Source organism: Carlito syrichta, unplaced genomic scaffold, assembly GCF_000164805.1.
Source record: "Carlito syrichta isolate Samal-C Ts95f unplaced genomic scaffold, Tarsius_syrichta-2.0.1 Scaffold304646, whole genome shotgun sequence".
In the NCBI taxonomy this organism is placed as follows: domain Eukaryota; kingdom Metazoa; phylum Chordata; class Mammalia; order Primates; family Tarsiidae; genus Carlito; species Carlito syrichta.
The window spans coordinates 591,543-603,019 of NW_007248742.1; the positions used below are offsets into that span (position 1 = coordinate 591,543).

The 11,477-nt window shown below is 35.6% G+C and overlaps 1 protein-coding gene across 1 annotated transcript in view; it reads left to right on the forward strand.

Moving 5' to 3' along the window:
- The window catches only part of DECR1 (2,4-dienoyl-CoA reductase 1), a 42,586-nt gene that overhangs the window by 18,211 nt on the left and 12,898 nt on the right, over positions 1-11,477 (forward strand). The window contains exons 3-5 of the mRNA XM_008060559.2: positions 351-408; positions 535-621; positions 1,579-1,726. Of these exons, the coding sequence (XP_008058750.1) occupies positions 351-408; positions 535-621; positions 1,579-1,726 (293 nt within the window). The remainder of the gene's footprint in view (positions 1-350; positions 409-534; positions 622-1,578; positions 1,727-11,477) is intronic.

Genomic DNA, 11,477 nt, shown 5'->3' on the forward strand with positions numbered 1-11,477 from the left:
CGGAGCCTAGCAGGTCGAGGCTGCAGTGGCCGGGAGCGTGCCACTGCACTCCAGTCTGGGTGACAAAGTGAGACTCCAACTTAAAAAAAATAAAATAAATAAAAAATACACACACACACACACACACACACACACACACACACACACACACACAAATTGTTTCAATTTGACTTTTAGAAAATGAACTCATTAAAATTGATTTGTTTGTAAATCCAACTTTCATACCTCCTGAGAAATGCTTTTCTTTAAGCTGTAGATTTTATGTTCCTTAGCTTATGGAATTAAAAAAAAAAAAACGTAATATGAAGTGATTTCAGAACTCATGCAAAGCACCATGTGCTTATTTCTAGGAAGATTGATGTTTTGAAAGTTACTGCAGAAGAAATTTCTTCTCAAACTGGAAATAAGGTACATTAAAAAGGAGTCACTTAATTTAGATTTAGGAATTGTAACATATTTAAATAATTTGCTCATATTTTTGGTTTAGGAAATCTAGAAAATGTTATATTCCTTTCTATATTTGTTATTTTGCAGGTTCATGCAATTCAGTGTGATGTGAGGGATCCTGCTATGGTTCAAAACACTGTGTCAGAACTGATCAAAGTCGCAGGACATCCTGATGTAAGTGTAATGGTGATGAAGCCAGAGTCTTAGGCATTTGATGTCCATAATACCTACCAAGATGCACACAGAAATTAAAATATGAGTAAGGGCTGTGTTGAGAAGCACCTCTTTTCTGTCTCTAGGAAAATGCCAACTCTGCTTAAAGCAAGGAACAGATTACAAGGGTGGCTACACTGCTTTCTTTCAGGAATACTTAAAGAATACATTTTGATCAATTATTGAACAAATTTGGTTTCACTTTATTTAATAAGATTATGAAATAACAAGAGCAGTTATCCAAGAGCACAACATCTAGTTTAAATGATTCATGCTCTTTGCTTTTCTTAATAACTTTTGATTATCTTTCTCGGTGAAGGGGAACAATACAAACAAAAAAAAAAACTACAAGAAATTCTAAATTTCTCCTTTTAAGAACTGGTATGCATCGATATTTTGCTGTTGTTTGGTTCATTTATTGGAGAGAAGCCATTTCTTCCAGTAGTCTTAAAGAAAGCACTTTTCTATATTAAACATATTTTCAGAGAGACCAATAATATTAACTCTGCTGTAGAACTAAGCAGAGTCTTTACTGAAGAAACAGGTCACCAACCAGAGTTTCGTTGGGTAAGTTAAACTAAAATGACACCAGAAATTAAAAGGCATTTCCTGCTATTCCTTGAAATAAAGTGTAGACACATGGTAAATATGCATAACCCATATTAATTTTCTTAATAATGGAGTCTACCCTAATTTAAAGAAAGGGGTTACGATTCTGAAATTTGGTAAATAACATAGGAGATTTTCCTCAGACTCAAAGTACGTAAAATGGAGCCAAATCTCATGGTATTGTTTTGAGGCTGACTATTATACTTTTATTGTATTTTTTTATTTATAAATTTTGGAAATAAAAGTTCTAGAGGGAAAATATCTTTTCTCATCTAAAAGTTTCTATAACTTGCTTTATTCATTTATTAGATCGTGATAAATAATGCAGCAGGGAATTTTATTTCTCCCACTGAAAGACTCTCTGCTAATGCTTGGAAGACCATAACTGACATAGTTCTAAATGGCACAGCCTTTGTGACACTAGAAATTGGAAAGCAACTAATTAAAGCACAGAAAGGTATGTTTGTTTATTCTTCACATATTTATTGGGCAAGGTTCTGTGTTAAGCCCTTGAATACCTTAAAAAGTCAATGAGACAGTCTATATTTGTACAACTCACATTGTATTGGGGAAGAAAGATACTTAAATAATTATCATATGTTATGATTTGAGCAGTAACACATATATTTCAAGTGCATTGGAAATCGAGAGATACAAATGACAAACCCTCCCTGGGGTCAGTGATCATATTGAGGAATGAGATGCAGTTTGAGCTGAATTTTCAAAGATCTAGATGTGAAGAAAGGGAGGGAAAGGAAATGTGAGTGTTCATAGATAAAGGCCCACTAGAGGGGAAAAGCAGAAGTGTTTGGGGATTGATGAGAGATTTGATGTAGTTAGAGATGGAGAGAGAGGGGGATAGGAAATGATTTTAAGAAGGTGAGTTAGGGTGTAACTGGGAAAATTCTCAATACCAAAATAGGGAGTTCAGTGTCAATTATGAAAGAAACGGGAAGCTATTTCTTTATAGATTTCCACTGAAGATGTCTCATGAAAAATGTGACTCGATAGGAAAGGTTCCTGGCAACAATATGGCAGATGGAAAAGTTTGGGGAGACCCATTCAAGAAGGTTTGATTTTTCTTTTGCCATGGAGATGAAATAGGATACATTTAGAAGATAAGATCAACAGAACTTACCATTAGGTGAAAGTGTTTTCAGCTGGTGTGAATAGTTTGGATGATAAGGCCGAGAACACTGGAGCAAGAATAGATTCAAAGGAAATTTATGAGGAGAACATTTTTGTTAGTACTAAGAACAAATTTCTTTATAAAAGTTCATGTGTCTCTGAATAGTAAACATGTGTGTAGTGTATGTATGTGTTTTTATACATATGTGTCTAGGACCAGGATGCACTGATTTGCTTATTGATAACTTTTGTGTACCAGGCCCTATCCTGTCTGCCCAAAGTGCAGAGGTGGACAAGACTCTGTCCCTGAATAAGTTGGGGTGAGAATTTGAAGGATGGGGCATTTTCTAAGAAAGAGTAAAAAGTATTCTGAACAAGGACAGGGGGAAGGTGTCCTAGTACACCTCAGAGAATGTCCTTTGAGACTTGAAAGGAGGGAAGAAGACATGCAGCTGACCAGGTTCCTCTCTCTGGTTCAGAACCCTTTCTTAAGAGGTTCAGTTTCTTCTGTACAGTGTAGATAATTCTAGAACCAGCTTAAGATAAGGTGTAAGAGCAGGCAGAGAGAGCAGCTTAAGATAAGGTGTAGAGAGCAGGCCAGATAGGCATTAGTGTGTGTGTGTGTGTGTGTGTGTGTGTGTTTCATTGTTTTCATCTTTGTGCACTCATTGAAACTGAAATCCCTGGTCACTCATTTCCACTACAGCAAAGTGAATATGACTCATATTTGGAGTTTGGGTGATATGTTTTTTATTTTATTTCATTTTTTTCAGGCTGGATGGAGAAGAGTGGGAGGGGAGACAAGGAAGACTGACTTCTCTTTCTTCCCTTCTCTGTGTGAGGACCGCTGATCTTTCTGTGGCTCCCCTCATCTCTCTTCCTCTGATTTTCTCTCTCTCTCCATCTTGTTCATGTCTTGATTTTTAAAGATCTGTCTACCACTGTTAGCTCTTCATTTTTTATTCTCTATTTCTCTCTTTGTTTCTATCTTTTACATTACTTTCTTTGCCTCATTGACTCTTTTATTTCTCCCCTCACCCATCTCTGTGGCTCTTGATTTCTGTCTGACTCTTCCTTCTTTCCTCATTATTGTCTTTCATTTTAACATAGACTTTGATCTATTTTTACTCATCACACTGGATTAAAATTCTATGGGCTTCATTAAAGATATATTAGATAAGACATTTTAAAAGATAGAAGCCAGTTTTTATTCTTTCAAGACTCCTGTCAGTTATTGATGCTGTAACTGACAGACTTTGGAGAACTTGGACCACTAGGCTGAGGAAAGTACAGTGCAAGAGATCTATTCTGGTATTAGATCAATAGTCAAGGAATGTAAGTGTGTCAATATGTGTAAACCTGGAAGTCAGTTCAGGGGGCAGCAATCTCTGGTAATCTATGGAATCTGGCATTTGGAAATCAGTCAAGGTATGATATCTGGGAAGTGAGACTAGAGAAGGCAAGTATACCAGCAACTGGAAGGTAGAAACTCACTTTCTATGGTCAGGAATTGATGATGATGTGTACTGAGAGGAGACAGCAGATAACTGAGGATCAACAGCACGTTGGCCTTAGCAAGGGCAGACAGGTTGGGATTGGCGTGTCATTTTCCATTGATGTAAAGTTGACATTTATGAACAAATGAAAGATTTAGAACACTTTTAAAGACATTAGCCAAATGAATTCTTATAGCTACAAAGGTCAGTAATTAAATGGCTGATCCTTATGGAAAGGTATTGAAAATACTCTAAGGGCCATTAATCACTAGAATATCATATACAAAAATGAAAAAGTTAGTAAGTTGTATGAAAAAGAATACCTCATTTTATTAAAGAATTGAGAAAACTTGCCATCAGAAAACACTGAGAGACTAATATGGGATTTTAAGAGTCTAGTAACAAATATGGATAGGATAAATACTGAATTTTCCATTAAACCCTAGTATCACTAGAAAAAAGATGTACTTCTTGAAACCCACAAGAAGTGATTTTAGGATATAAAATGAGAATTCTTTTTAAAAAGAATTATTTTGTTGAAGTGGTTTTAGTAATTATCTTAGTCAGTTTGGGCTGCTACAGCAAATTACCACAGACTGGGTGGTTTAAACAACAAACGTTTATTTCTCATAGGTCTAGAGGCAGGAAGTCTGAGATCGGGTTTCTTCCATGGTCAGGTTTTTGGTGAGGGCCCTATTCTGAATTGTGTTCTTAGATCTCATGTCTTCCTCTTTCTATAAAGGTATTAATCCATCATGGGAGCTCCACACTCATGCACTAATCCAATCCTGATTACCTTTTTAAAGTCCCACCTCCAGATACTATCACGTTGGGAATTAGGGTTTCAACATATGAATTTTGGGAGTATACAAACATTCAGTCTATAGCAGTACTTTATAACTTACAAAGAAGTTTCATATGCCAGGATGGGGTCAGTATGAAACTTGAGTATTGTAGGCCTAAATGTAGGTGGATTTTTTTAAAAAAATGTAAACCAATGCCATAATATATAGCTTTAAAATATTATTTTTTAGTTTTCTAAAACTGAAGTAAAATTTATATATAATGAAATACATAGACATGTGTATACAAATTTATGTTCTTACAAGTTTATACACTAAGGCACCCATTACTTTAGTCAGCACAGAACATTTCTATCACTAAAAGATTCTCCTATGCCACTTTTTAGTCAATCTTCACTATTTGTTTAAATCCTTAGCCCATTTCTTATTGGATTATTTGTCTTTTTATTATTGTTTTGTGGAAATTCTTTATATTTTCTGTCTGATTACTTTGTTAGGTACAGTATTATTTAGAATATTTCCTCCAGTCTATGGTTTGCCATTTCATTTCCTTGACAGTGTCATTTGATGAGCAGAATAAATTTTAAATTTGGATAAATCTGCCAAACTATTTTCTAAATTTCCTGTACCATATTGTATTCCCAATAGCATTTGATAAGTTGCAGTTGTTCCACATCCTTGCCAATGCTTGCTATTGTTAGTCTTCTTAAATTTTAGCCATTCTAGCTTTGTGTAGTGGTTTCTGTGGGTTTGTAGTGTTAACTTACCTTTTGCTAATGACCAATGATAAAAGCAGATATTTTATGAAGTAATATATATGTAAATGTGTTGTTCATTTAAAAAATTGGACTGTTGCATGGCTCATGCTTTTTCTATCTAAGAGATACTTGCCCAACTCAGGGTCACAAGTAATTTCTCTACTGTTTTCTTTTTGGAAGTTTCATGGTTTTTACTTACTATTTATTCAGATCAGTGTTTCATTTTGAGTTAACATACATATATAGTACAGGTTGAAGTTAATTTTTTTGTATACACTATTCATCCTTTCTTCATTGAATTACCTTGGTACTTTTATCAAAAATTATTTAACATTTAATTATTTAACAGCTATGACATACATAATGATATTCTGGTAAACATATACCTGAATATATGACAATGATCCCCTAATATTATAATGGAACTAAAAAATTCCTATTGCCTGGTTGGTGATATAGCATCACAGTCATTACTCACATGTTTGTGGTGATGCTATAAACCTACTGTACTGCCAGGCATGTAAAAGTATAGCACATACAATTGCATATAGTACATAATACCTGATAATGATCACAAGCAACTCTGTTACTAGTTTATGTATTTGCCATATTTTTTTATCATTATTTTGGACCTTACTCTTCTTATATATAAAAAACAGTTAACAGTAAAACAACCTCAGGCAGGTCCTTTAGGAAGTATTCCAGAAGATGGCATTGTTGTCATAGGAGATGACAATTCTGTGTATATTATTGCCCCTGAAGACCTTCCAATTGGACAGGACATGGAGGCAGAAGACAGTGATATTAATGATCATGACCCTGTGTAGAGCTAGGCTAATATATGTGTTTGTATCTGTTTTTTACAAAAAGTTTAAAAAATAAAAAAAAAACTGTAATAGAAAAAAGTTTGTAGAATAAGGATATAAAGAAATAAAATATTTTTGAATAGGAGTGTAACATGATTTTTTAAAACTAAGCATTGTTACAAGGGAGTCAAGTTAAAAAAGTAAAGTTTATAAAGTAAAAATGTTACGGTAAGCTAAGGCTAAATTATTGTTGAAGAAAGAACATTATTTTTTAATAAATTTAGTGTTGTCTAAGTGTACAGTGTTTATAAAGTCTATAGTAGTGTGGCCTGGACAGTAATGCCGTAGGATTTCATATTCATTTACTGCTCACTACTCATCTATAGAGCTCTATACAAGTGTACCATTTCATTTTTTGTCTTTTATACTGTATTTTTACTGTACCTTTTCTGTGCTTAGATATGTTTAGATACATAAATACTATTGTGCTACAGTTGCCTACAGTATTCAGTACAGTAACATGCTATATAGCCAGGAGCAATAGACTATACCGTTTGATTGGTTGTGTAGTAGGCTAGACCATCTAGATTTGTGTATATTCACTCTGTGATATAAACACAACAACGAAGAACATATCCCTGTCATTAAGTGATGTAGGGTCACAGACATTTTTGAACTTTCTGGTCTAGTCCTTGGTTTGTATGTCTATCATTATCTTTATAATACATACATATATGTTTTACATCTGTATGTGTGTATATTTTTATTTTTAAGAGATGGGGTCTTGCTCTGTTGCCTCTGTTGCCCAGGCTGAAGTGCAGTAGCATGATCATAATTTACTGCAGCCTTGAACTGCTGGGCTTCTGCCTAAGCCTCCTGAGTAGCTAGGACTATAGGCATGCACCACCGTGCTCAGCTAATTTTTTTGTAGAGACAAAGTCTCTCTATGTTGCCCAGACTGGTCTTAAACTCCTGGCCTCAAGCAATCCTCCTGCCTCCCGAAGTGCTAAGATTACAGGTATGAGCCACCAGGCCCGGCCTGTTTTATATATGATATATATTTATTATTTAAACTTGATATTAACTTGAAATGAAGTAGCATATTCCTTCAACTTTATTCTTATTAAAAAATTGTCTTGGCTTTTCTGTGTCCTTTGCATATTCATAGAAATTTTAGAATAAATTTTATAATTTTTACAAAAAAGTCCATTAGGATTTTGAAAAGGCTTATATTTGTTGCTTCTGTTGGAGAGAGATGCCATTTTAACAATATCTATACTTCCAGCCCATCAACATGGTATCTCTCTTCGTCTATCTAGTTCTTATTTAATTTCGTCAATAACATTTTGCTGTTTTCAGGGTATAGGTCTTGCACATTATTTGTTAACTTTCCCCCGAGTATTTTATTCTTGGGTGCTATTGCAAATGTTATTATTTTCTAAGTTTTATTTTCCAGTTGTTTTCTTGTAGAGTTTAGAAATACAATGGAATGGTTTTGTATATTGATCTTTTTCCTGGGAGCTGCAAAACTCAATGGTTCTCACAACTTTTTTGTTAGATTCCTTTGGAGTTACTACATTGATGATAATACTGTTTGTGAAAAGAAACAATTTTCTATCTGTATGTCTTTTATGTTTTTTCTTGCCTTATTTTATTTTTTTGAGTTGTAGTCTCACTCTGTCGCCCAGACTGGAGTGCAGTGGCACTCTCCCGGCCACTGCAGCCTCAACCTGCTGGGCTCCAGCGATCCTTCCACCTCAGCCTTCCAAGTAGCCGGAACTACAGGCATGTGCTACCACGCCGGCTAACTTTTTTTTATTGTAGAGATGAGGTATCGTCAAGTTGCCTGGGTGGATCTTGAACCTGCGGGCTCAGGCAATCCACTGGCCTCGGCCTCCCAGAGTGCTGGGATTACAGGCTGAGTCACCCAGCCCAGCCTTTCTTGGCTTATTTGATTGAATAAGACCTTCAGTAAAATATTGACTAGCAGTGGTGAAAACAAACATCCTGTTTTTTTCTGGTATTAAGAACAAATAAAATACATTTCCTCAGCCGGGCTCAGTGGTTCAGCCTGTAATCCCACGCCTTTGGGAGGCTGAGGTGAGTGGATTGCCTGAGCTCGCGGGTTCGAGACCCACCTGGGCAGTGAGACCTCATCCCTACAATAAATCAAAAAATCAGCCGGGCGTGGTAACGCATGCCTATAATTCCGGCTACTCGGAAGGCTGAGGCGGAAGGATCGCTGGAGCCCAGCAGGTCGAGGTTGCGGTGTCCGGGAGCGGCCACTGCACTCCAGTCTGGGCGACAGAGACTCCAACTCAACAAACAAACAAACAAATAAATAAATAAAATACATTTCCTCTTGCTACGGAGAGGAGAAAGCACTTAAGACTTTTACCATTAATTATAACTTATCTGTATGTATTTAAAAAATACCCTTTATTAGTTTGAGGACGCTCCTGCCTATCTAGTTTGCTGATAGCTTTTTTTTACTTAAATCATGAATAGATATTGAATTATTAAGTCAAGTCCTTTTTCTATGTTTGTTGAGATGGCCACATATTTTTCAGCCTATTAATACAGTGAATAACATTGATTGATTTTTGAATATTAAACCACCCTTACATTCATAGGCTAAATCTTGCTTGATTATGATGTATTATCCTATTTGCCTATTGCTGAATTTATTTTGCTAAAATTTTCTTAAGGCTAACTTTAAAAAAAATTTTCAGCTATACTTTTCATTGAACTTCTCAGGGCCACGTCAGTGCTTGCTTAGTTCAAGGATTAGGATTTGAGGGGAGTTTATCTACAGTTGTTGCTTCTACCCTTCCAACTGCTCTGGCGGTCCTCAGATCTGTCCTGTGGAAACAGGTGGTGTGCTGGCCACAGCCCTGCCTTTTGAAATTGATATTATGTCTAATCTAAATCCAACAAATGCCTCTGTGTCCCCATTAAAGACATGTAGATAAATGTTCAACACAGCATGGTACTCCTAATATTTGGATATTTTTCAGGATCTTAAATTACATTACATTCTAAATGTTGGCCTCATTTCCATTGCTATCTTTTAAAAATACATTTGGATTCTATCTACAGAAAACAAATTTTTTCTTAAATTTTCTGTTTGTTTCTTTTGCATGTATCAATTTTTAAAAAGTGACACCCTATCCAGATGTTATACTTGATTTTAGACTAGCTTTGGTCATTGATTCACATGAATCACTTTCCAGAAAGCTAAAAGTTCTTCTATCTAAGACCATATGAGAATTCTGTAGTGATTACTACAAGTTCTGTAATTATTAAATAAAGGCATATAACATAACAAGTGTTAGAATATAGAACAAACAAAAAGTGAAGCATTATTTATAAGGACATGCCCTAATTTTAATTTTCTTTTTTTCCTTTCTTCTTTCTTTTTCCCTATTTCCTCCCTCTCTCCTTATATCCCTTTTTTCCTCTTTCTTCCCTTCCTCCTTGCTTTCCTCCCTTCCTTCTTTCCTTCCTTTTTTCTTTCTTTCTTTTTTTTTAATGGTTGGAGTCTCACTCTGTTGCCCAGACTGGAGTGCAGTGGCACGCTCCCGGCCACCGCAGCCTTGACCTGCTGGGCTCCAGTGATCCTTCCACCTCTGCCTTCCAAGTAGCCATAACTACAGACGCGCACTATCATGCCCGGCTAATTTTTTATTTATTGTGGCGACAAGGTCTCGCCAAGTTGCCCAGGTGGGTCGCGAACCCACAGGCTCAGGCAGTTCACTTGCCTTGGCCTCCCAAAGTGCTGGGATTAAAGGCCACCAAGCTTGGCCTTTTCTTTTTTTAACAGCTAACATTTATTGAGTGCTTGTTCTATATCAGGTTTTGTTCTAAGTGCTAAACACTTATTGACTCATTTAATGCTTGTGATAACCCTGTAAGGTAAGTACTATTTTGTTCCCGTTTAAAGATATGGGTAGAGGCTAAGACACAGTTAGTCTCTTTTATGCAATGTAAATGTTTGTAATACTTGCATTTACAGATGAGAAACTTTGGTTTATCAAATACCTAATAAGTATTAACTATTATTATTATTTTTATTGACAATTGATATAATTAAAACAATTTTTTTAATAGTTGTAAGTGGTATAATAGGAAAAAGAAGGAACTGTGACTTTGTTTTAGTCATGGTCAGCCACCTAGTTTACACTTGATACTTGGACAGTTAATGAGTTGTGATATTTTTACTCCTCCTCAGGTTTCTCATCTGTAAAATAGTTTTGATGATAAATTATTACTCCAGTATTTAGTAACAAAACATGGTGTTAGATGTAAAAGTCTCATGAAAAATAGCAGTTATTTAGAAGATATACATGTGCTTCTTCATACATGTGAATGAACATATGGTAGCTTAGCTAATTTAAAGAATTTGGTGGAAATGATTTTAAGAGTTTCAAGGAATCTAGGACTAAGGGATAGTCAGAAGCAAACCAAGGAAACTTGAGCCATGTGGAGCTTGTGTTGGGTAAAGTGAAAAAGTGAAAGGTCACTATCTAGCAGATGACTCATGTTAAATGAAGGAGAAAAAGGAGGTAATTAAGAAATATCTGTAAAAGGAATTATGGATAGGATGGGTATTACTAGAATTATGCCTGAAGTCATCTTACTAGTGGCCTTGTGATAGAGGTGAGAAGAGTAAATGTAAATCATCAACTGGAGAAAAAATAAGAAAAGATGCTTTGGTCAATAGATATGAAGAAAGAGTTTTTAAGGCCAGAAGCCTTGGAAACATTGAACTACAGAAAATACTGTATTCTTGTGGTTCAGTTAAGTTATCAGAAAACACAAGGTTTTTAACCACCTTGCTGTTCTCCTGGAGTTTATGATGTATCACAAAATAAATTTCTAAACATTATTATTTCCAATCCATAGATATTACACTTGGCCAGTTATTCTTCTGCATCCTCCATAATCTTGCATCCTCCATAATCTTGCACCCTCAGCCTGTCCAGTCTCATGCCCCTCCATAGCAATCCCTGTTTGACGACCACATTACACGTGCTCTGACTAGAATCATTCTTTCCCTAAGCTGTAGAGAATCTTCATGCGCAACTCTAGTCCCACTCCTCAGGATTTCCTGTTCAGACGCTACAATGCACAGTTTAGCATTTATTTAAAAACATGCTACTTATAGTTATTGTTTCATGTTATAAGTCTCCTTTCCGAAGGAGACCCATCAAGATT